The sequence below is a fragment of the Mauremys reevesii genome, linkage group 6 (assembly GCF_016161935.1).
Source record: "Mauremys reevesii isolate NIE-2019 linkage group 6, ASM1616193v1, whole genome shotgun sequence".
NCBI classification, from domain to species: domain Eukaryota; kingdom Metazoa; phylum Chordata; order Testudines; family Geoemydidae; genus Mauremys; species Mauremys reevesii.
This window is the reverse complement of record NC_052628.1, coordinates 46,485,743-46,511,612: the sequence shown is the minus strand read 5'-3', so window position 1 is coordinate 46,511,612 and position 25,870 is coordinate 46,485,743. Positions and strand designations below refer to the sequence as shown.

General features: G+C 44.5%; 1 protein-coding gene across 2 annotated transcripts in view; it reads left to right on the top strand.

Annotated features, from left to right (window-relative positions):
* The window catches only part of TMEM171 (transmembrane protein 171), a 29,024-nt gene extending 5,241 nt beyond the window's left edge, over nt 1-23,783 (top strand). The window contains exons 2-4 of one of the 2 annotated variants that reach the window (XM_039543176.1): nt 19,413-20,122; nt 22,441-22,582; nt 23,367-23,783. In XM_039543176.1, the coding sequence (XP_039399110.1) occupies nt 19,495-20,122; nt 22,441-22,582; nt 23,367-23,556 (960 nt within the window). In that variant the 5' untranslated portion in view covers nt 19,413-19,494 and the 3' untranslated portion in view covers nt 23,557-23,783. The remainder of the gene's footprint in view (nt 1-19,412; nt 20,123-22,440; nt 22,583-23,366) is intronic. The other variant, XM_039543175.1, reaches the window with a different exon arrangement.
* The last annotated feature ends 2,087 nt before the right edge of the window (nt 23,784-25,870 follow it).

Genomic DNA, 25,870 nt, shown 5'->3' with positions numbered 1-25,870 from the left:
GGCATAGATGGACCAGAAGACTGATCCATCATGGCAATTCCTATGTTCTTGTCCCTCTACCCCCAGTCATGCTATTCTCTGGACAGAGAGAATATTCTGTATTTGGTCATTTGTGTAACACTTATGGTATGACAGTAATCTGTCATCTAAACCTTTACTCTGAAAGTCTTGTTCTGCAGTACTTTAAATGACTAGTTACCCCTCCCACTCTCCAAACCCCTCGATCCCAGCCTGGAGCACCCTCCTGCACCCCAAACCTCTCATCCCTAGCCCCACTCCAGAGCCTGCACACCCTCCTGCACCCCAATTCCAATTTTGTGAGAATTCATGGTTAGCCATACAATTTCTGTTGCCCAATGTGGCCCTCGGGTCAAAAAGTTTGCCCACCCCTGTACTATAGTGATGAGTACTACAGGAAAGCCCATGAGAAAATTAATATTTCTGTCTTTAAAGCAGTGCCACATGCTGAATGAGAATAAAACAAAATATTGAATAGCTGCTCATTCAGTAAACACTGTCAGGGGGTCACTGTGGAGAAAAAATGTATGTGATTGTGTAATTAAATACTGTGTCCCAATGCATACGCCCTAGTAAGCTGAATTAAGGTTGCACAGGCAACCATAATTCTGGTATTTCTAATTTTTAAGTGTTGACTTTGAAACTTTAATAATGTTCTTTTAATTTGGGGAGTTTTTGTGTGTAATATCTTGTTTTGTTTTTTCAAAAAAGAAAACTGAAAAAACATGTGGCCTATCTATCATGTGGTTTCCTATTAACACCTGCATGGTATATCAGCAGGGTTGGAACTTTTAGATCCACTGCACAGACCTCTGCCACTTGAGCTAATGGAATCACTGCTAGCAGTAATAAGTTCTCATCCTCTCTAGGTGAACCAGCACTAGAGGTGGGTGGGACACTTTGCCAGTGTGTTTCACAGGTTTTGCTGACAGCAGAGGAATGGCGAGACTCAGGAATCTTGGGTTCCATTTCAGATGTTGGAGAGGAGTGTGCTGTAGTGGGCACAGACACTTCTGCCCCATCCCCAGCAATCTATCCATGTCCTTTCACTGGCAATTTTTTGTTCCAGGCCCAGTCTCCATTCCTCAGGCTTCTCATCCCAGGCCCAGCCTGTCAGAATTCACCATGTCACAGTTCTTGAATTAACTGCACCTCTCACCCTCTCCTGGTCTCCATGAGGGTGCTCACTTAGGTCTGAGGCCAATAGCCATCACCTTTCTCAGGGTGGGATGCCTTAATGCTTTCCCTCTAGCCCAGGGTCTTAAGCTGCCAATTCTTTCAATTCACTGTGATCACCAGGGCAGGTCTGAGTTCAGTTCAGCACCTGCAGTTGTACTCTCTGAGGCAATGATAGGGGTAGCCAGTGATCAGCCAGTTCTCATTAAACCAAAGTACTATTTATTTAGAAAAAAATATTACAAATAAAACACATCTTAAAACAATGACCAGCTAACATGCATGCCTGGCTAACCAGGCAGTCACCCATCTTTCATATGGACACTCTGGTAGGTTCTGAAATACTTTGGGCCCTCTCACAGGGTCTGATTCTGTTGGACACAGCCTCATGCCTGTCAGTTTCCAGATGGCATCTGTGTACCAGTCTCTCCCTAGGTTAGAGCCGTTCCTTAAAACAGTCCTTTGTATTTAGGCCTCTAGAACCAGGTTGAACCAGTATATGCACTTCACCCTAAGGTGGTGCTGTGAAACTTCAAAAGGTACTTTACCTGCATTGTTGCAATATTGGGGATTTGCATTGCATTGAGGATCTGCTGTTGTCTTTAGTTCCTGCAGGAAGCACCCCTTATTTGATCCATTTGGCCCTGAATACAATCAGGAGCCTGCCCATAAAGAGACATATATTATAAAGTTAACACAATAATCCTGTTTACATAGAATTGCATCTGTCACACACCACTTCCAGTTCCTTTGTTCAATCTGCGTCCCACATGCAGTCCCAGCCTCCTAGTCCAACCAGTTCCCTCCCTCCTCTGGCTCCTGTCCAGCCACTCCCTGATCTGTCTTCCCTTCCCCCATGCCGACTTCCATTTGTCTACCACTGTTTCTCCTTCCTTCCCTGGTCTCGTCATCCAATCTTAGTCAGTCTACCTCCTCCCCACTGCCAGATCCTTGTCCCAGTTCTCTCCCTGCACACCAGCTCCTGGACCTTGTCAGATCTGGCCCCCCTCCTCTCCACTGATTGCTAGTCCTCAGGGCCAGCTCCAGGCACCAGCGCAGCAAGCAGATGCTTGGGGAAGGACCTGCTGCCGAATTGCCACCGATGACTGATTTTTATTTTTTTCCCCTGCCGCTTGGGGCGGCAGAAATGCTGGAGCTGGCCCTGCTAGTCCTATATTCTTTGCCCAGCTTAGTCCTAGTCTCCCTAGCTCCTCCTTCAATCTCCATCTCCTTCCTGTCCCCCTAACCAATCATTTCCCTCCCTGGCTCCCAGTCCCAATCTTTTTTTCCCAGTCTGTCCCACCTGTCTGGCCCTTTGTCTCAATCTACTCTTTCTTCCCTCCCCACAGTCTAGCTCTTGTCCCTGCTGCATTTGAATCAGACACCTTTCATGCTGCCTGGACCCAGGGTGAAGCCAATCTTCCCCTGCAGCTGCAGTTCCTAGCTGCAGAGCAGGGTGGGACCAGGCTCTGGGGCATTGAGAGCAAGCTGTCACTCTTGTGCTCTCAATGCCCCTGCTGGGCTCAGGCACCTTGGAGGAAGAAGGTGACTGACGTTTCAGATGGCACTCAGTCAAAATGGCTTGATTTCCCTATAGTCTTTGCATATGGAAATGAGGCTAATCTCCAGTAAAGATGACTGCCATCTCCCTTTGCTTTTTATTGGTCTCAACAGGCTGTTCTCAGGGAAGATGGATACTTGGACCTAGGGTGACTAGATGGCAAGTGTGAAAAATCGGGACAGGGGTGGGGGGTAATAGGAGCCTATATAAGAAAAAGACCCCAAAATCGGTACCATCCTGATAGGGACATCTGGTCACCCTACCTGGACCTCTATGGTTAAAGTATGGGAGTAGAGAGGGAAATTGAGAGGAAAAGGAGGGGAAACACAGAGTCAGGTGAGATCTATGGGAGACTACAGAAGCAGAATGAGAGTGGGACCAGTGCGGGGATTAGCACCGGGCCAACAGGGCCCGTGCCCAGGGTCCCTGGCCAATTGAGGGACCCCAGAAAAATGGGTGCCCCTGCACTCCAACCTTGCTCCCCAGGAGGAGTGGGGGGGATGACTTCAGGCAGAAGGGGTGGAGAGGTCCCCCCACTTGCTCTGGCCCGGGGCCCCACAAAAGCTTAATCCACCTCTGAGTCTAACAGGAAACTGGATGTGGTAGGGAGGAAAATAGACCAGTGATAAGGAAGGTGTATGGAGAGAGTAGCTGGCTAGGATAAAAGGAGTTTCCCCTAGTGGAAGGCTCACACTGTGTGCGTTTTTATTGTTAAATTTTGAACGTGGAATAATGAAACACAAATTGGGGGCAGGCAATTTAAAGGTTTAAAAACTCAGAAGGCAGACAAAAAGCAATATATTTTTTAAATCTTGATTATTATTTTTGGTAATAATTAGAGGTGCCAATTCTGATCACAATTACTAATAAATAATATCATATTACATTTTGCATTTATATAGCACTTCACATTTTCAAAGTACTGCACAAACTCTAAAGCACTAATCCTGCAATTGGGTCTGCGTGCATAGATTTTTGTGCCTATGCTGATCCTCTAACTTGGGAAGTATTAGCTAACAGGGGGACAGCAGTATTGTCAACTTGTGTGATATTTTTTGTTTTGTTTTTGTTTTTAAAGTCCCAGCTCCCAAAGTCATATGATTTAATGAGAATCTCAGTTTTCATGACGGCGGGAGGAGGAAGTAAATTTCTAGCCCTTATGATCATGAAGAAAAGCTTGAGACTGTTAACTTTACAGGCTCAAAAACCAGAAGGAAAATAAAAAGTACCACAGTTTATTTTATTTTTTTTAAATGTTGATTTGGTGTGTGACTCATGATCTTTGAATGCATGGGGTTGGCACTAATGTGGAAGTTGTAATCTGAGTTGACATGCAGGAGTGATGTTAAGAGACTGGTCGCTATTTCCTGTCCCCAGTTAACTGACATGGGTCAAGATTAACACCCCTGTCACAGGGCAGGAGTCAGTGTCCAGTGACTCTGTTTATTGTGGTGATAACCACACGCAAATAGCTATTAAAGGGAACGCTGTGTGTGTATTTGGTGTGTAGGGGATGCTGCATAGGCAAGTGAAATTCTAGCAGGGTTCTGGTCATAACATCATCTTAAGATTTAAATCACTAGTCAGGAAGACTCAATTTAATCATGGATTTCTATATAAAAATACATTCTTGTTGGTTGTTATAACCTTAATACATATTCTTCACAGCTCAGAGATTAGATGTAGGTTTCATTTTTAGAAGGTACACAATATATATATTTTTAAGTGATTTATTTTGAAAACTTTTCAGATTAGTTTTACAGCTGTATCAGAAAATGAATGATTGTTTGGTTATTTCATTTACCAAAGGTAATTGAAGCAGATATTTATTAAGTCATTGGGAGGTGAACTATCTCCAATTCAACAGATTAATCACTAATATTTGGAGGATTTTCTTGCCATGCTGTATTAGGAGATCTCACTCAGTTCCTTCCAGATTTCAATAGGGTCAGCAATAAAACAACTATTTCCCTGCATTTTGTTCAAGGCTACAGAAATAGGCTTCACAGAACTCAGCATGTGTTCAACATTTCTCTTTAAGCCCAATTTTGAGAACTTTGGCTGTGACAGTGCCATCTATTTTTTCACAGTTTTGTTCACAAACTGTCATCAGATTAGGCCAGTTCTTGATATAGTGCTCAAAACAGTCCACTGCTGAGTTCCATCACACATCTTGTGGGAGAGTTAGCTTGGTTCCTCCCACTTTTTTCAGAGCAGCCACTGCAAAGTGGTTGTTACTGAAGTATTTTGCAATTTCAACAACATTAGCCTTAATTTCTGGAACACTGAAGTCTTTGGCTAGGAGGTGTATCAAATGAGCACTGCAACCGTATGTTATTAGCTTGGGATTCTCTTCTAAATAATTTCTTCTCCTCTTGGATACATTTGCAGCATTGTCTATGACCAAGCTGCATACTAGACATTTGAATTTTTTTTCATGGTTTGTTATAGCTTTTACTGCTACTTCTTGTAAGCATTCTGCTGTGTGTGCTTTTCCTGATGTATCAATTGTTTCTGTAAGGAAGACATTCCCTTCTTCTGTTGTCACATGAACACATACAACAGAATCATTGTGGACATTGCTGCACCCATCAAGACTCAGGTTACAAATTTCACCCTCTAGACCTTTTGCACACTGCTCAGTTTTGCTTTCATACACTTTTATCCAGCAATTTGCCTGCAACATCTGCTCTGTGGATGGACTGTATCCTGGTCTTAATGACTGAACCATATTAATAAAGTGTGGGTTCTCAATTGTGTGGAAAGGAGAGTTTGTTGCATAAACAAACTGGTCAATTTTTTCATCAATTACCTCTTTTTTTAAAATCTGCTGCTTCTTATCACAAACTTATCTATGGTTGTTTCTGGATGATGGAGAATTTTTTTTTTCTTTTTGCTACATACTGTGGCTATGTGACATACATGATGTGGCTGCATCTAAAATGATAGTACCATAGAGTAACAACTATATTTTTTGCTCAAGCATGAGAATTCAAGAATAGTCCAGAAGGAAGACAGGCAGTCCTTAGGAAAGAAGTATGAAATAAAAAAGTTTACCAACTTGAAGATCCTGCATGTTCAGACATGTTCCTTTCATCATCTTTAGCACAGCTTCCTCTTGAGAAGGAACATTTCTCATGATGTTGTTTCATTCAGGAAATCAGGCCTTGCATTTCTTTGTTGGACTGTTTGTATTTTGCACTCATGCCTGTCTTACCCACAGGTAGAGGAACTTCATTAAAATATTCCCAAACTGGGTCTCTTTTACGGCCTGCTGCCATTATAGGTTTTCCCTTCTAGTGAGAGAATGCTGTGGTAGATCTCAAATCAATGAAGGCTACACTCAGAAAGACCTCAAGACTTCTGGAATATGCTGCTCAAACAGTTTTACTTTTGTTTCTACTGACTGTCCCTCCCTTCTCAGATTTATCTCCAGACTTCTTCTCCTTGTCCAGATCTATTCTTCCCCCAACAATCTTCTATTCATTGAACTTTTTGAAACTGCACTTTTAAGAGAGGTAAGGGATTGACTCTGTGGACACAAATTTGCAGCGGGACAATAGGATTGAGGTCTGTTATTTCTCACCTCTATATAGTTATTTATTTATTTAAAAACATTTTTGCTGTTAACAAGCACGTTATCTCTGGAGACACAAATCCACAGTTTGAGAACTGCAAAACTAAGCGTTTCTGATGGTATCTTCTAGACTGAGCACTGAGTCCTATTGAGTAGAAAGAAAGATTAACCTAAATAATCTATACAGAAGATTGGGTCCCTAATCCATGAACTATTGGAACTCATTTACAAAACTTTTCTTAAACATTACACGAATATATTGTTTCATACTATAGAATTAGAATTTATAATCCCTATTCCATGATGAGATATTATAGCTCAAAGATATATCTTACTTAAAACTATCTTTAAATAATTTTTTCCCCTCAAAAATCCGATTTTAAATTTAAAAAATCCGTTTTTTTTTTAAATCATTGATTTTTATCCAGCCTGCTTTCCGTTACCCAATTACCTCCATCCCACCCTACCAATTTTGTCTTAACAGTTTTTGGCCTGAAAATTTTCATGCTTGCTCTCAAGCCAAAGGAGAATGGTGAGAGCAAACGTTCATGCATACACATGGAGCTGGTGGTATCTGATCTGATGGAAATGCTGTCAGGCACACAGTCAGCTGTGGGCATAATTCTTTTTTAAATACTCTTTTGGTGGGACTCTTAAGTAGTAGAGCTTAATCATGCATGTTTTTACCATTAAATTTTGGTGGTAGCATAAGTGAAATTAGTCCTCCTTTGGATTTTGCAGCATAGAATCTGGTTCTTTGATCTTCAAAGCCGCAACAGACTGTTCTGAATGTTCCTTCTTTTGTGGTACTGAAAAAATTAAGAAAGTATGTACAAGCTCCCTTTTTAAATGTGTGTGTTTCAACTTAATCATGTAACAGCAAGATTAGTGCAGGAGAAGGAGGCACTGTGTAGGAGTAGTCAAAACAAATTTATGGGCTCTTTAAGAGGTTCTAAATTAGAAAAAAAAATCATTTCAAATTATTTCCTTTTGTCCTAACTTCACTTTATTCATTTCCATCTATTTTTTCCACACAAAATAGAAAATAAAGTATTATTTTATTGAAGGTTTCTCCCTGTTTCTACTGCCCCACTACTATAATTGGTAATATAATGTGCTTCAACAGAAAAATAGTTTGATACAGCATAGTCTGAAATGCTAGTTAGCCATTTTTGTTATTGGTGAAGCTTGTGAGGCCCTATACTCAACTTGATGGCACTTCTCTGTTTGGATGTAATACAATTACTTTAGAATACCACAGCCAATCACTTACAAAATGTCAGGGAATATTTTAGGCATCATTGGGAAGAACTCTATTAATTTTGGGGGGAAATCAGAAAACCAGAAGGGGTGAAATGGGGGACACATTGAGCCCCTGGCATTTGTTAGTAGAGCCACAGTTCCACGCACCCATGTAAGTGTCTATAGATCAAGCTGATTGATGGCACCCATAAACATCTTCCAGCATAACAATATCGCTGTTTCATCTCTGTTCATCCTCCCAATAGGGCTTAACATGTTGACACCCTGCATGATTTATCATTCAGATAGAAAAAAGATAAATAATAATAGAGGCAGTTGTAATAATTGGACCTACAACATTACCCAAACTGAATTCAACTGTAAAAAGTAAGTGAAAATTCATAAGATGTCACAATAAATTATAATAACAAATATTGGTGGGGGGGGGGTACAAAAGGGGAGCCAGACAGTGAATTAGTCGAAATGAAAAGGCATAGTGATATAATTCAGACTGTTATGATCATGCTTGGTAAACAAGAAAAGCTTGGAACCAGAAATGAGTGAACCAAAATTGATGTGTCACAAACTAGGCCTAATGGGTGGACAAAACAATGAAGGAATGGGCTATTCTGCTCCTTTGCAGGTCCTTAAAGACTTTAGGGAGAAAAATTGGCTAATGGAGCAAGGTTCACCATCATGGCTATCACCCCACCATGTCCTGGGACCAGAGCCGGATTAATGTAGGCACTTAAGGGGCTGCAGCCCAGGGCCTTGGGCTAAGGGGGGCCCCTCAGGGTCTCAGGCCGGATGCAGCCCGCTGCTTCTTTTCATCCAGCAAGTCTCTGCACCACGGGCCTAACAGCGGTCCCTGAGCCTCAGTGCCCCCCCGCAGGGGGTTGGAGCATCAAGCGTCAGCTTGCCAATGTGCCCCTGCGGCCCCTAGGCAAGGGGTGTTCAGGGAATCTCTGCACGCTGCTCCGCCCCCCAGCGCCAGCTCCGCAGCTCCCATTGGCTGGGTACCAATGGGAGCTGCAGGGGCAGTGCCTATGGGCATAGACAGCATGCACCGTGCAGAGCGGCCTGGCTCCTCTGCCTAGGGGCTGGTCATGCCGGCCACCTTGGGGAGCAGAACAGCACGGAGCGAGGGCAGGCAGGCGAGGGCAGGATCCTGCCTTAGCCCTGCTGCACCGTCGACCAGGAGCCGCCCGAGGTAAGCGCCTCCTGGCCAGAGCCTGCACCCCACACCCCCTCCTGCACCCCTACCCCTGCACCCCTACCCCAGCCTGGAGCCCCATTCTGCACCCAAACTCCCTCCCAGACCCTGCACCCCAACCCCATCCCAGCCCTGAGCCCCCCCCCCCCCCGCACCCAAAATCGCACCCAGAGCCTGCACCCTAGACCCCCTGCTGCACCCCAACCCCCATCCCATCCCTGGCCCCACCCCAGAGCCCACCCCTCCAGCTGGAGCTGAGCCCCCATCCACAACCCAATCCCTTGCCCTAGCCCTGAGTCCATTCCTCTGCTTCAAACCTCCCAGGGCCCCACAAAATCTAATAGCTCCAGGTCCACAGGAGAGTTAATCTGGCCCTGCCTGGGACCCCAGGCCTTTGTCATCCTGATCCTGAGAGGTCCTGACCTAACCAGGCCAGAGAGGGGGATCCAGATAGGGTTCCCAATCATCCAGGCTTGACCTGGAGTCTCCTGGTATCAGCATAGATCTCCCAGTGACTATTGAAAGCAATCTGGGAGATTTTAATAGGATATTTTAAGAAAATGACATTACATCATGGTGGGGGTGGGGGAAGTCTCCAGGAATAGCTTCAGTCAGAGTTGGCAACCCTAGACCCAGTTGACATTGCCACTTCTACCCATTCCAACTGAGTCCCAAGCACAATTTGGGATGGAACAGGATTGGATTTAACAACAGCAGCTTCAGCCCATCTCTATTAATTTCTTCTCTTTTCCCCAAGAGGACAATTACTACCATCTTTAATACCACCTATGAGACTGTAGGTCAAGTTCGTTGCATACACCATTTGCTTGCATTCCTCTGTCCCCCACCCCCTTGTTTTTCCTTCTAAAAAGTCTCTTCAGGTAAAACGCAAGGCATGCTGCTAAAATGAAAGCTTTATTTAATACTTTATAGATCAAATGCTTTAACTGTTCTGCCTTCTTTTCTTTATCTTTTGATAAAATATTAAAAGGATTTTGAATGATGTGTTTGCCATAGTACTAAGCGGGCTGAGGTCTCTCTGAATGCCAAACCTGAATTTTTTTCCAACAGAGTTTAATTTTGGACAGTGACTGGATTACATTAGCACTTTTAGCCCATATATTCCATCTAAACTAATATAACAGGGCACACAAAATACTTGCCATGGGGAATGAGGGAGTGGGAGACCCTGGGAAGTGGGGAAGTATGCAAATCCCTGGCCATGAGTCAGGAGGGAGTGGGAGAGATACAGAGCCCCTATTGTGGTGGGGCAGGGGAGGAATAACAAGGAATCCCTGAAATAAAAGGGGCTGGGAGAGTGGCACATAGGGAACATGTAGGGCGGAACAGAGGAATGCAAGCAATGGTCTGTGAAATTAACTCAGCCAACAGAAGCAACACAATGTGAGACACTACTGACCTCTTCCCCTCTCCCGTCCCCCCAGTATATTTAGTAACATAAGGAAAAGACCTTTGAAGTATGTTTTGCTTGGAGTTCTTTTGGATAAGTTTTTAGAACATTTCAGTTACTTTAGACTTAGCCCAGATCCTTAGCTCTGTTAGGGCCACTTTGCACTTCTCCACTGATGTACAGTCGTATAGCTTATCATGAGACGATCGCCCCGGGACAGGGCTATCCTCAGTGGGCATAAAGCCAACATAAGCTTCTAGGCCACATCTCCCTGCAACAGACTCCGGGACAGCGCTGGGCTGCTGGCAGGCAGGGGTGAAAGTAACGTAAAGGACATAGCAGTATGCTGGAATCTGGAGCAGGGGGCATGGCCTCAACCAGAAGAGGCTGGGCCTTTGAATCCCCGGGCCCTTTAAATCAAGATTTAAAGGGCCTGGGGCTGCAGTAGTGGCAGCTGGGAGCCCTGGGCCCTTTTAATCACCCCTGCAGCTACATGCTGCAGAGACGGCTGGGAGCCCCGGGGCTCGGGACTGATTTAAAGGGCCCAGGGCTCCAGCTGCCACTACCTCAGCAGAGCCCCGGGCCCTTTAAGTCACCGACAGAGCCCCAGAGGCTTCCAGTTGCTGCCACTACCCTGGGGTTTAGGGCTCTGGGTGGAGATTTAAAGGGCCCGGGGCTCCACTGCGGTAGTGGCGACTGGGAGCTCTTGGCCCTTTAAATCACCGCTGGAGCCCCGCTGCCGCTACCCCAGGGCTCCTGCAGTGGGGCTCGGGCGGTGATTTAAAGGGCCTGGGGCTCCGACCACCACTACCATCCCGGGCCCTTTAAATCACTGGCCTGGGGAAGCCAGTCCAGTACGGCATGGCATACCGGCTCTTGCTGGCTTACTTTCACCTCTGCTAGCAGGCAGCACAATTTGGAGTGATTATATGGCAGGACCAGTGTGGTTTCACAGACCGTATAAGATGAAAGGAGTGCAAAGGTGGCTTACAGCCACTTGTTGCAACTCTCTTGGACTTGTACTGTGGGCTCCTCAGTCACCTCTGAAGATTCGGGCCTGAGCCTTATAAAATTATTTCATTTGTAAAGTCTAGATTGTTATGAGTGTTTGAGGGAGGGGAGAGAAGAAAGAATTGGTTATTTGGTGGGTTAGTGTGTGGGGGATTTTTATGGAGGAAGGTCATTGTATATTGTAATTGCATTTGATACTACTTCTTATATGAGTGTTTGGTTTGATTTGGATTTAATTAAAATTAGCTGCTCATATTTAAAGCTGACACTTTCAAAAGTGTATTAGAGAATGGATTGCTGGAAATGATTTCTGTGTTGAAACTGCTGGGAGATGTTATTAGTTTGCCTGGACTTCTGTAATGATGTTGATCCCTGTCATTCTTCATTGCCATTCACTAGAATCAATTTCTGGCTTTTTACTTTGTCTGATAATATCTTTGTGTATTGGCCAACTAGTTCTAATAACTTATTTCAGTGAGGAAACAACATTCTTTAGAGTGTCTGCAAAGTGTGTGTAATGCAGTCTTCTTTCATTATGCCAAAGGTTTTCACAAAGGTTTGGGGCTTTTTACTTGTTTAGTTTTTGAAAGTACTGTAGTTTTAAGTTACTGAAGGTAGAAAGTTCTTCCCATGACCTAGCAAATCTACACCGAACTTCTCCAGTACAAGCCCTGCCATTCTTTGGCTAATTCATACTAAGAAAATGTTTGCAATTAATCTTTCCTTCATAATCTTTCCCTTTTATAATTAACTATTCTTCATAAAATTACATTTTAAAGGGTTTCTGAATCTTGATGTGTGGAAACCAAACCCCTACTATGACCTATAAGAATCTTAGTTCTAAACACCACCATTGTAGGGTACGGCAGGACTCTTGGATAATAATCATGAAACAACATATGGAACAGTTATCAGTAACAGTTTTATTAGGGAAGGACAGATTAGCAGAATCAAGGAAGATTATTAATAAAAATGAATCCAATTTGTATTACTCCAGCAATGTAATGGTCAGCTTCACCAATACTTATGTTGTACTAAAGCTACTCTTAACTAAGGGATCAAGGTCTTCAGTTTATAGCTCTGTCAAAATGCCTTCTAATTTCTCTTCCTGTAAAGCTTTTCCCAAGTCCATTGCTATCCATAGGGAAGTCTCAAGCACTCCACATTACCACCAACAGGATCCTTCTAACAGTTGCTCAGACTGTTCTTAATAAAGAGGTAGAACACACTCAGAGTCATGAAAAAATACTTAAAAGACTTCATAATGACTGTTTACAAAGTAACTGGCCAGTGTAATTAACAGCGGCTGAATTTTTCTACTTCATTTGGTATCTCAAGACCAGCCGCTGAACTTTGTTCGTCCCTACAATAAGCTACAGACACAGCCCCTTCTCTCTTGAAGTTGCCTTACATTGGAAACATTCAAAGTCTGCAGTCCCTTTGCTTTTCTTTGGTCTTATGCTTATCACGTGTTGTTCATGTTCATTCCAATCAGGTGTGTGCACATCGCATGCACACCAGCTGGAAGATTTTTCCCTTAACAGCGTTCCTAGAGTCAGCCTGGGCGCCCCCTGGAGTCATGCCTTTAAGGTATTCAATATAGGGCCCTGCCAACCCACCACCCTCTCAGTTTCTTCTTGCCCACTGCTCTGACAGAGGAGTAGGAGGCTGGGTATTGGAATGGACATGAACAACATATCTTGAAGAACAACAGTTACGAGAAAGTGAGTAACCGTTTCTTCTTCTTCAAGTGCTTGTTCATGTCCATTCCAATCAGGTGACTCATAAGCCAAAGTTCAGAAGGTGAGGTCGGAGTCATCCACTGATTGGAGCACAGCTCTTCCGAAGTTTGCGTCGTCTCTGGCCTGTAGTACATGGTGAAAGTATGTATAGAGGACCACGTTGCTGCCCTGCAGATTTCCTGTGTCGGGACTTGCACCAGGAATGCTGCTGAAGAGGCCTGCACCCTGGTGGAGTGTGCGGTGATCGACGGAGAGGGCACCTTTGCTAAGTTGTAACACTCACGAATGCATGACACAATCTACGATGAGATACATTGCAATAAGACAGGGAGGCCTTTCATTCTATCTGTCACCACTACGAATAACTGGACAGACTTTCAGAACGGCTTCATTCTCTCGATATAGACGGCTAGTCCCCTGCGGACATCCAATGAAGGATGCCTCTGCTCCCTGCCGCTGGAGTACGGCATAGGGTAGAATACTGGGAGGAAGATGTCCTTGTTGATGTGAAACTGGGAGACAGCCTTAGGGAGAAAAGCTGAGTGAGGTCTGAGTGAACCTTGTCCTTATGGAAAACAGTGTAAGGGGGCTTTGGTGTAAGAGCCCTGAGCTCCGACACTCTCCAACCTGAGGTTATCGCCACCTTGTATGAGAGCTAAAGCAGGGAGAACGTAGCCAGTGGCTCAAATGGTGGACCTGTTAGTCTGGAAAGGACTAGCTTAAGATCCCAAGCCGGGATAGGCTGTTGTACTTGCAGGTAGAGTCTGTCGAGACCTTTAAGGAAACAGATGACCACTGGATTCACGAAGACTGAGAAGCCATCTGCGCCCAGAGGGAAGGCGGAGATGGCGGCCAAGTGAACCCTTGTCGATGACAGGGACAGTGCCTGCTGCTTCAGATGGAGGAAGTAGTCCAGTATAAATGTCACCGAGGCGAGCATTGGAGACTGACGGTGCTGCTCCAACCAGATGGAGAACCAGTTCCACTTGGCAAAGTACGTCGCTCTTGTGGAAGGCTTTCAACTGCCAAGAAGAACTTGCCTGACTTGATCAGAGCAGGACTGCTCCACTGCATTCAGCCATGGAGCTTCCATGCTGTGAGGGGGAGCGACTTGAGGTTCAGGTGGCGTAAGCAGCTGTGATCCTGCGTGATTAGGTCTGGGACAAGTGGTAGAGTGACCAGAGTTGCCACAGCCATTTCCAGGAGCGATGTGAACCACTGCTGGCGTAGCCAGGCTGGAGCTATCAATATCACTAGGGCTCGGTCCCTGTGGATCTTGAGGAGCACTTTGTGAATGAGAGGAACCAGTGGGAAAGTGTATAGGAGACGGCCTCCCCATGAAAGTAGGAACAGATCTACGATGGAACCTAGGCTGTGATTCAGGAAGGAGCAGAATAGCTGACATTTCCTGTTGCATCATGTAGCAAACTGATCTATTTGGGGAAAGCCCCAGTGTTGAAAGATTGATCTCACTGTGTCCGGCCGGAGGGACCACTCGTGGCCATAATAAGAGTGTCTGAGACTGTCCGCCAGCTCGTTCTGTATCCCAGGAAGATATGATGCTTGCAGGTGTATTGAGAGCTCTACACAGAAGTCCCACAGCATGAGGACTTCCTGGCACAGGGGAGATGAGCATGCACCCCCCTGTTTGTTGATATAAAACATTGCTGTGGTGTTGTCCATGAGGACTGATACACATCTCCCTGATATATGGACTCTGAAAGCCTGGCATGCCAGGCGCACCACTCTCAGTTCTCTGACATTGATATGCAGAGCGAGGTCTGCCTGAGACCAGAGGCCTTGTGTCCTGAGGTCTCCCAAATGTGCCCCGCATCCCAGATCTGATGCATCTGTCTTTAATGAGAAGGATGGCTGGGGGCCGGTGAAGGGGACTCCTGCACATACTAACTGTGGGTCAAGCCACCATAGGAGGGAGTCTAGTATTGGGTGAGGCAGGGTTACGATGCTGTCCAAAGCATCCCGAGTTGGTCAATATACTGACGCTAGTCATGACTGGAGCGGGTGAAGCCTGAGTCTGGCATGCTGTACTACATAGGTACAAGCGGCCATATGCCCCAGAAGTTTCAGGCAGTTCCTTGCTGTAGTGGTGGGGAACTGCCTGAAGCCTCATATGTTGTCACCCAGTGACCAAAATCTGGCTTCTGGGAGGTATACCCTGGCTCAAGTCGAGTCTAGCACTGCCCCTATAAACTGTTATCCTCTGCACCAGGGGCAGTGTCGATTTGGCCTCATTTAGAAGGAGACCCAGTTCAACAAACATCCTTCTTATGAAGCCGACCTGCTCTTCCACTTCAGGTCTGGAGTGGCCTTTGATCAGCCAGTAGTCGAGGTACGGGAACACCTGTACCTGCAGCTTGTGCAGGAATGCCGCGATAACTGCCATGCACTTGGTGAACACATGAGGTGCTGCTAACAGGCCAGAAAGGACAGTAAACTGATAGTGGCTGTTGTTCACCACAAACCTGAAGTATCTTCTGTGGGGTGGAATTATCACTATGTGAAAGTCCGCATCCTTCAAGTTTAGGGCAGCATACCAGTCTCCTGGATCCAATGAGGGGATAATGGAGGCCAAAGAGACCATGCAGAACCTGAGTTTCTTGATGAACTTGTTGAGTTCCCGCAGGTACAAGATGGGCCTGAGGCCACCCTTGGCTTTTGATATTAGGAAATACCGAGAGTAGAAGCCCTTGCCCCTTTGCTCCTGAGGAACCTCTTCCACTGCCCCTACCAAGAAGAGTGAGTGCACTTCCTGTATAAGAAGTTGTTTGTGAGAGGGGTCCCTGAAGAGGGATGGGGAAGGGGGGGGCGGTGGAAGGGCACAGAATTGGATGGAATATCCCGTCTACTGTGCAGAGCACCCAGAGGTCCCAAGTGATATGGGACCATGCACAGTAAAAAGGGGATAGTCGGGATGAAAAGGTAAGAGAGGTGGATACAGCTGCACTACTGGTGCACCGTCCTTGACCGCACCTTCAAAAGGGTGGTCCAGGGCCAGGCGCTGGCGTGGGCTTGCCCAAGCCCTGGCCTGAGGAGGGGTGTTGCTTCCTTCTACTACTCCTATTCCTCCTACAAGGAGCATCCTAGTGGTTCTGAAGCTGGTAGAACCTAGAGGGAGGTTGTGGCCAGAAGTGCCTACGTTGGGTGGCAGGTGTATGGAGCCCCAAAGATCTAAGGATGGCCTTTGAGTCTTTTAGACTATGGAGTCTTTATCCATCTTTTCGGAGAAAAGAGCTGAACCCTTGAAGGGGAGGTCCTGGATTGTTGTTTGGACCTCATGGAGCAGAACAGAGACCTGCAACCAGGAACCCCTCCTCATTACAACCCCCGTTGCCATAGTATGTGAGGCTGCATCTTCTGCATCCAATGCCACCTGCAGGGAAGCTCAGGAGACCAGCTTTCCCTCCTCCACCAACGCTGAGAACTCTGTACGGAAGTCCTGAGGCAATAGCTCTGCAAACTTGGCCATCACAACGCAGGTATTGTGCGTGTATCTGCTCACGATGGCCTGTTGATTAGCAATGCGGAGCTGTAGTCCCCCAGTGGAATAGACCTTCCAGCGAAAAAGGTTGAGTCTTTTTGCCTCCCTGTTTTTAGGGGAGGGTCCCTGGAAGCCCTGGCGCTCTTGCTGATTGGCCACATCAACCATGAGGGAGTCAGGGGGTGTGTAGGTGTATAAGTGTTCGTATCCCTTAGAAGGGACAAAGTACCCCTCTCATTCCTCTTGGCTGTAGGGGCCAGAGATGCAGGGGTCTGCCATAAGGTCTTTGTTGTCTCTGAAATCGTCCTTATTAAGGGCAAGGCGATGTGAGAGGGACCGGAGGGTGCGAGGATTTCAACGACCGGGTTGGATTCCTCCACGACCTCCTCCACCAGTATGCCCAGGTTCTGGGCAGCATGATGTAGGAGCTGCTGGAGGACCTTGATATCCTCCAGGGCTGGGGCCATTCCTGTCCCTGCCACCACTTCATCTGGGGAGGATAAGGAGGAGAGGCCTGGCAGCGGGCCCTGCTCACTCCCTTCAGTGCCCCGTGGGTCTCACCGCACGCAGTATTCTGGAGCTTGTGGTGCCAGGGCTGCTGGGGGCGTAAAAATCAGTGCCGAGGCAGACAGTGCCGAAGATGTTGGTTCCGGTGGTGCCAATATCGTCAACGCCGGTGGTACCGATGCTGTGGCTGCCAGCGGTGCCACTGATGGGTGGGTCAGCACTGGAGCTGTAGGGGACAACAGCGGTGTCGGCAGCGCCCCTGCCAGTGGAGCCGGCGGTGCCTGCAGGGAGACTAAGGACACCAAGGACACCTGGACTTTGGGCCCTGGACCTGTTCCTGGCTCTGGTGATACACCCAGGGTGTCCAAAAGGGCCATTGCATGGAAGGTTGCCACTGCAGATGCCATGGTGAAAGGTAGGTGGTCGTGGTGGGATTTGGAGCTTCTGCTCCTGGTCTTATGTGAGTGATAGGATTCCACCTCCAACTCCGAGGCCTCCAAGTAGGAGGACCCCAGAGGAGCGGTACTCTGGACCGCCAGAGAGCGGGGCCGAGAGGTCAGGGACCGGTGCGGCTGCCCTGCATGGGTGGGCCGTGTTGGGGAGAGGTGTGCTGGAGATAGGGGTTGGCGCGCCATCATTCCTGGTTTGCCCCTTGATTGGACGTGGGGCCGCGCAGTCATCAGCGATTTGTGTCTCCTCTGGGAGGAGGATGGCGCCATGAGGCATATAAGGTCCCTGGCTGCCTCGAATGCCTCCGGAGTTGAGGGGAGCTGGAGGTGATCACCTTGGCGTTCCGGGGACCGTTGAGGGTTTGGACTTGACTGAACCTCAGATGGGGCAGGAGTCGATGAGATCCTGGAAGGCTGGAGAGACGAAGTGGCCTGGCTCGAGATGGGCTTCAATGCTGCTGGTCCCTTGATCTTTAAAGGGGGACAGCAACCCCTCTCAGGCCTTTTCTTCTTTTGTGGCACCGGAGATTTAGAACGGTGCCAAACTGCAGAGGGTTTCTTATGTGCGGAGCCATGGCGGTGCTGGGAGTCCTTAGAATCCTTGCTCGGCACTGGCTCACAACCATCGGTGCTGGAGCACTTTGGACTGACACGGAAGTGCTCGACGTGGGTTCTGCAGACCCCAGGTCGGAATGCGGTCGAAGTGCTGCTTCCATTAAGAGGACCTTGAGTCTTTGGTCCCTGTCTTCAAGGGTGCTAGGGCGAAAAAACCCTTGCAGATCCTGCACTTGTCCTTTTGGTGGCTCTCCCCGAGGCACCGTAGACAAGAAGAGTGTGGGTCACTCTTTGGCATAAACTTGCCACGGTCCTCACAGAGTTTGAACCCTGGGGACCGGGGCATACCCCAGAACTGGGGGAAAATGTTGTTGTGACTCTTGGGGGTTCCCCCCCAACAACTACAACTACTAACTAGGATTAATAACTAACAAACTATTTACAACTATTTAAGAAAGAAAAGTGAAGAGGACAATGCCAAAAGCGCTTGCAAAGCGAGAGCGACAGTTGTTCCAGCTAGCCGTCACTGGCGGTAAGAAGGAACTGAGGGGGTGGGGGGTTGGCAGGGTTCTATATTGGGTTCCATAAAGGCACAACTCCAGGGGGCACCCAGGCCAACCCTACAGATGCTGCTAAGGGAAAAATCTTCGGGCTGGCGTGCACACAGCACACACACACCTGATTGAAATGGACATGAACAAGCACTCAAAAAAGAACTATAATTTGTCTGTAGTGTCCTAGCTCTTTAAGTTACACTGGGATAGGAAATACTTTTAGGGAAAAGAGCTGACATGTCTGAAGGAGGAACAACAAATCCACATGCTTTAAGTAGGTAATATATTTGAAGCTTTATTGGTAAATGTCCTCTATCCATCAAAATTCCCTCCAGTCAAGGCTCTCTTCTAGCAAGCGGAGAAGGACCACCCCTGCATTCTGTCCCAATTCTTTCTTTCTTTTGAATGATAGCTCCAATTCTCAGTGTGATGTTCAGTTCCCTAGTTGCCCACAAAGGCAGGACTTTCTCCCAACCCTCCCTTCTCATTATATCTCCCTTTCATATAACTTTGACTTTCTAAGTGTGTCTCATCAGCCTCTATCTCAGGGGCTTCTGCAGGTTGGAGGGAAACTTGGTGATTTTCCCTTTTAGGGTACATCCCTCCTAGAGTGACCTCCTTTTAACTAGAATTGGATAAATATTATTCATTGTTCCCTTAATTATATTATTTTATTTACTGAGCTATTACAATTGATTTTAGTATAAATATTAAGTCAGTGATCCCCCTTTGTCTTATAACCCATGTCCATTTTCAGGAAGCTTTTATTCTAAAATGAAGTTGTTTGGGGATATACTGGCTTTAAACCATTGGATAGGCTGAGTAATAAGTGCAAAAGAAAAGTACATAATGTAGTTACCTACATATTATCTAATTTCAATTATATATTTGTGTTCACAGGTCTGCAGAAGTTTTCTACCTCTCTGAACACTAATAGGAGACAATATCTTTCTCCTTTGCATGAAGAGGCATTTTTGTAATGTGTGCAGTTGCTGTTCCCAGACCTGGTGAGGAAGAAAATAATGGACATCATAGGAAGTTTTTTTTCCTTTTTGTCTTTGGAGTTGCATTGCTATGCACTGGATTTCTGCTTTCAGTCTTTATTTTACAGACATGCCCATCTGGAACCTTCAGTGATTGCAACAGGGCCCTTAAGATTGCTGGGCCTGTGGTTGTTGCTGTTGGATTAGTTTGTGTCTTACTGGCACAATCAAGAGCTAGGCTGTACCTAAGTCAGAGACAGATGCAAGGTGAGCAGGTGTACAGGCTCATTTTTTGTCAAGGGAACTGTCAGTTTGCCCAGTTTCTTATCTTTGGGTTTTTGTTTTTAGCTAGTGGAGTGCTAATTAGTTTCCTGGGCATTTGGGTTCCTGGATGTAGCCCAGGAAGGCACAGCCTACAGTATAATCAAACCAGCACTTCTGATGTTGAACTCCCAGGCTGTGGATTTCTGCCTCTTCAAATCATGGGTCCTTTGATTGTGCTTATTGGATTAAGTTTCTTTGTAATAGCTCACATTAAAAAGAAAACCAATTTAAATCTCAGCCAAGAATCTTCTGAAAATGGAGAACAGCCTCAGAGTCCAGAATCACTTCAAGTTACAGCAGGTAGGTAAATGATTTGCATATACTTTACATTTGAAAGCTAGTTTTACTAACCTGTACACTAGTTCCTATTTTGTGTGGTTTAACATATCAAATGAGAAACAAGTTGCCTTACATTGGAAACATTCGCAGTGTAGTTAAATCAGTCATCTTTCTTCAGGGGCAAACTGCCTTTTGACTTACAAGAAACCTCCAAAGGCAAATGTGGAAGAAATCACACTATCTGGCATAAGTAGTTCCAATCCTACTTCCTTTTCCAGAGAATGGAATAGGCATTGTAAATTGTAGGTGCCATGGCTTTTTTTATTACTATACTGAAAATGCAGTTTAGCTTTGAATTCTGGTCTGTCTTCTTGTCCCCTGAAATAGGACTCCAATGATTCAGATGCAGAGGGTACTGCTTGTACTGTTTGTGTCACCATTTTAATTCTGGGTGAATACAGTTTGTAGGTTTTAAACTACATTTTTAGTGGTCAGAAGGAATGGGTGACAAATCAACCACCAGGCTGCTCAACTACCACCTGATTGATTGGAACTGAAGTCCATTGCACACAAAATCCTGCCTTTGTCATCCCGACATAAGGACTATTTAACCTGATGCTTAATAGGAAAAGGTGAAGGTTTGGGAGGCTGACACCAGATATCGGGGTATATGAGTGAGAGAGTTGTAGAAGAATAGCAATTTAAGAAAATAGTCTTTGAAGGGGAGAAAGCAAAACTAGTACACACACTCAGATATGTGGAGAGTTCTAAGAGAAGTAAAATATACAAACACCGTAGGATCAGGCCTAGACTTGAAATGTGGATTGCTGTAGGATCATGGGGTCCAAGTCTCTTGGTTCCATCACTTTACCTGAATCATTGTATTTAGGCAACACGTGCCCTGCTCAACTTCAGTATTAATTTGCTGTGTGAACTGTCTCTGCAAGATGCTCCTTGTGTGTGTGTGTTTAGTAAGCCAACAATCACTTCCTCTCCTACAACATACTTGAAAAGATCTAAATTCTGTTGTCTTCCTTAAGCACGCTACTTTCAGAATAGGTTGACTAAACAAACATATAAGGAACACCCTGTGTGCAAAGCAAGTTCATGTAATAACATCAATATTAATGTTGGGTAGACAGGTGTTGCCTAAACACTGTGATTTTTGGGGAGGTGATGGATGGATCAAAAGACTGAAACACATTGCAAGAACAGAGGTTGAGTTTTACATAGAAAACGTAAGAGGCAAAGACACAAAAAGTGGAGTGGGCAGAGGTGAAGTAGTTGTTGCACCTGTTTAATTATGAGAACTAGCTGACTGTTGGCTGTCCATTTAAAAAACTAAAACCCCAGCAAAATGCAAAGTTCTGAGAGACCATAAGAGAGACTGTAAGAGACCATAAGAGAGACCATACTTCATTGTCCAACTTCATAACATTATCACTAATTAGTATTCAGATTAAGCACTGCATAATTACAGTTTAGTATATAACATGTATTGCTTTCTTATAATAGTATTGTCCCTTCAACCATGAAAATGGTATCTAAAATTTCTTTGTTAATTATGCTACTATAGGTACGCTGGTTTGAGTATTACAATTTCAGAACAATCAGAAATCACCATTCGTGCCTACAGTTATAAAAGCATTTCATGCTCCTTAACAGGCAATCAAGTTGCAAGATATAGTAATGGTATAAGTGCAGTTATTACCTCTTTGTATAAATAAGCACTGAGAACATATAAATCATAGAAAGCAAGGAACTTCCTGATAATTTAACAGAGGAAATACTGCACATTTGAAGGAAAAATTAAATCAATATGTATTGTTAAGCAGAGCATTGAACATTTTTATTTATAGCATTGTTACAGGTATGCACAGTACTTTATAAAACCCACATTTTAGGCAGGCGGGGAGAACTAGGCACTTGTGTACCATAGTGATGAGCAAGGTATAAAATCTCAGCTAGAAAGTGTGCCAATAGCCCTTGCTCTGTGTTTAGAAACACACATGAGCCTGTCTGCTGGTAGGTTCTGCAGCCAACAGTAAAGGGATTTGTGTCCTTTAGCAAGATGAAACTTTTTTTATGGCTGCTTTTTTTTTTTTAGTAAGATGGATCTCTTGCATTGTAAAAATCCTCCCAGAATGTGTACATACCATTGTACTCTACACCAAGGAATGTCAGAACAGTTAAAGTATGCATGAACATGGTGCCTGTATCTACAAAGAAGATAAGTACAGATACTATACTACACCAGTATGAATATCTCTTAGGTTACAATGAGGATCAGGAAACGAGTTACATTTTCATGTGTTACTCATTAATTTTGTTCTCTTTAGGTGATGCTGTAATGACATTCCCACCGCTCCCACCACCTTATTTTGCTGACTCTCTATCACCACCTTTAACTCATAAGCCACTTGCCACAGAGCTGCCTATGAGTGAAAATCCTCCTCCATACCACAGTATTGTAAATAATGGGTAAGACATTCGTCTTGTTTATTTTCTAGAATCTGTGATGTTTAACCCATGGGTTGAAGTGTAGCTAGGACAACACTCTCTTAATCATCATTGATTTTATGCCTGACATCTATAAAAATTTCTAGTAACTCACTGAATTTCTTCCTTCTGATATTTTACCTTAATTTTAAAATATTTGTACCTTGATTGCATCAGGATATGGGTAGAGCAAGGGACTTGGATGCCTGTGAACTTGAACAATCCAGAGACCTCTCTCTGCTTCTATTTCCCTGGCTGTCAAATGAGAATACTACTATTTATTTAACTACTTCAGAGGCTTTTGGGAGGCTTAATTAAAGTTGTAAGTCACCTTTCATCTGAGGATCTCAGAGTATGAAGTATTGTCATTTCAGTAATTGGAGTTTTAGAACTCATAACTATTATAAGGAAGGGGAAAGTAAGGCCATGGTAGATTATGAAAAGGCGGGGAAGATGGGGCAAAGGAACTAAGGAAAAGAGATGAGAAAATCTCTCCCATTCCCAAGTGGCTATTCTGCTCTATGCAGTGCTGTCAGGGGAATATAAAAAGACCTCTTTTATAGGAAATGTGAAAAGGCCACACTGTTATACAGATGGCACTGTTTACTAAACAGATGTGTATTTGCAGTGAACCAGTTTAAAAAAAAAAAAGGCAGCTTGAACACACCGGCTTCACCTACACTGTGTGTGCATGTGTGAAACTCAAGTATGATTTGACTTAGTGTATAAATGAGATTGGAATGTACTAACGTGTAATGTTTTACAGGGCACAACTTGCACATGTTCAAGGAATGGTTTCTGTTAGAGAGTATGAACCACTATATGCAATTCCCGGAAGCAGTTCTTCTTCAGACGTCTTACCTACTCTGCATCTTTCATCTGAATTACCTCCAAGATATGAAGAAAAAGAAGCAACAGTAAATACTGAATATTCTTCTGGCTCCTCCATGACTTAGCCTCTTCTGAGTCTTCCCACAAAGAACTGTGAACTAAAGTTCATTTTTCTATGGAATTGTACACTACAATTTTAATGTTTTAAACTTATTTTTATAATAAAAATTGTAATGGTTGCATCTATAACCTTAAAACAACAAAACATAAATTACCAATTTGGGTTTAGAGAAATATTATGTAACCCTAGGTTTTTTCGGACAACAGTACTCAACAGTTTGGTGAACTGCAACAGCGTTAGATGTTCATTGTATTTTGTTATGGGGCTAGTGTCTATTTTTAGCTTTCTTTTATAACAGAGAAACTAATTAGAACACAAACTTTTTTCCGTGTATTTTGATCTACTCAAATCAATTAGTTTCAGAGCTATGGCAAAGAAATAATTAGAAAGTAGCTTTATAAGTATTTGTTACTGTTCTCTAGAAAGTTCTTGTAGGATAAGTTTGCAAAATTATCATTTATTTACTTAGCTTAGATACAGTCTGAGCATCTTAGTCATACTTCATTTTAGTCTGCCTGATAACAAATGCCATATAGTTTAATTTGGAACATTTATGTTCATAGTAGTAATCCCCACAAAAATCAGTTTTAGCCAGCAATTAAGAACCCTAAAGCAAAGCTGAGGATAGTTAATGCTCTGACACTTTCCATAAGAAATACTGCTACTATAAATCAGTCTCAGATTTATACCAACCGTATCAATTTATTTTTGAGTTGGGCTCTCTTGTGTGGCTGAACTGCATTTAAAAATCAGTATTTTCCAGGAGCAGAGATTTCTCATCTATAATTACAAGAAAGGATATTGTATCTCGATTCTAAGATATGAGATGTACCTTTAACTGGCAAGTTCAGAGAGCAAGCGTGGCACAGCTCTTTAAGACTCCTTTGAGATGCACAGCTCCCTCTCTTCTTATTGACTTCAAAGTACACCTCTACCCCAATATAATGCTGTCTTCGGGAGCCAAACAATCTTACCGCTTTATAGGTGAAACCGCGTTATATCGAACTTGCTTTGATCCACCGGCATGTGCAGCCCCGCCCCACCCAGAGCGCTGCTTTACCGCATTATATCCGAATTCGTGTTATATTGGGTCGCGTTATATCGGGGTAGAGGTGTACCTTGCAAGAAAGCTCTGCACCTTGCATACAGGAATTTAAGTGCTAAATCCTGCAGGACTTTTTAATTCTTAGGTTAAAACTTAATCTTAAAAAAAATTTGGAGCATAAGGCCTTATCTAAAAACCAAGAGTCCTAGAATTTTATTTTAACTCCAGCAAGGTGTTTTTTTTTACTTTAGCTACATCTCATCCATTTCCTCCTTAATTTGCACATAAATTATGTTCCTGTGATACTAGGCCCTGATTCTGCCACCTTTGCAGTCAGTACCACCTTGCTCTGAGAGTAGGCTCTCTGAAATCAATGGGACTGATCACAGTTCAAGGATGGCAGAATTAGGCCCCTCCATGGGGTTTTTCTTGCTGAACTCCCAAATCTTCACCCACTGAAAACAAGAGCCTAATTGTATCATACCACAGGCCTCTGGATGAACTGAGTCAGAGGTATGTGATGTTAGCCATTCTTAAACGATAATATTTTCAGTAGTCCTCTTACACATCACTTGGTTTTATTTTTTCTATAAGTACTTGTTTTGCAGAGGCGTACCTTAAAGCCCCAGGACATATTCTGTCACTTCCCAAGTAGCGGTCATATGTATAGTCCCATTGCTGTAAGTAGCACAAATCACATAAGTGATACTTCATGTGAATAAAGCTTATAGAATCTGCCCCACAATTAAGTACAGTGCTGGCTGTACAAGTATAGATCTACAGACGTTGTAAATGAGTATATAACTCTTAAATATCAATTAGCATACAGACACAAGTAGTAGATTACAAGCTCACAGGTGATGCACATATGAACACAGACATTAGAGTGGTGCTAGACATGTATCATAGTAAGTCTGTGCCCATATAAGTAGCTCAGCATGCATAAGTAACAATTCTTCTCCAAGCAGTGTCCCAACGGGTGCTCCATTCTAGGTGTGTTTGCAGCCCCTGTGCTTTTGATCAGAAATTTCATAGTGTCTGTTTGGCCCACCCATACGGGTTACTCAGTCTTGTGCTCTGCATTGTTGCTATGTAGTGTTGCGCAGGCGAAGTGCCCTCAGCTCCTTCTCAACTGCCTTGGCCTGAGATGGAGCCTTCACAGTTGTCTGTGTTGAATTTTACCTCAGCCGTGTGTCCCCTTAGCTCTTACAGTAGTTTAGGAATCAGTAGTATAGTTGTTTAAAAAAAAATGTTGTTATATAGTTTCTCCCTT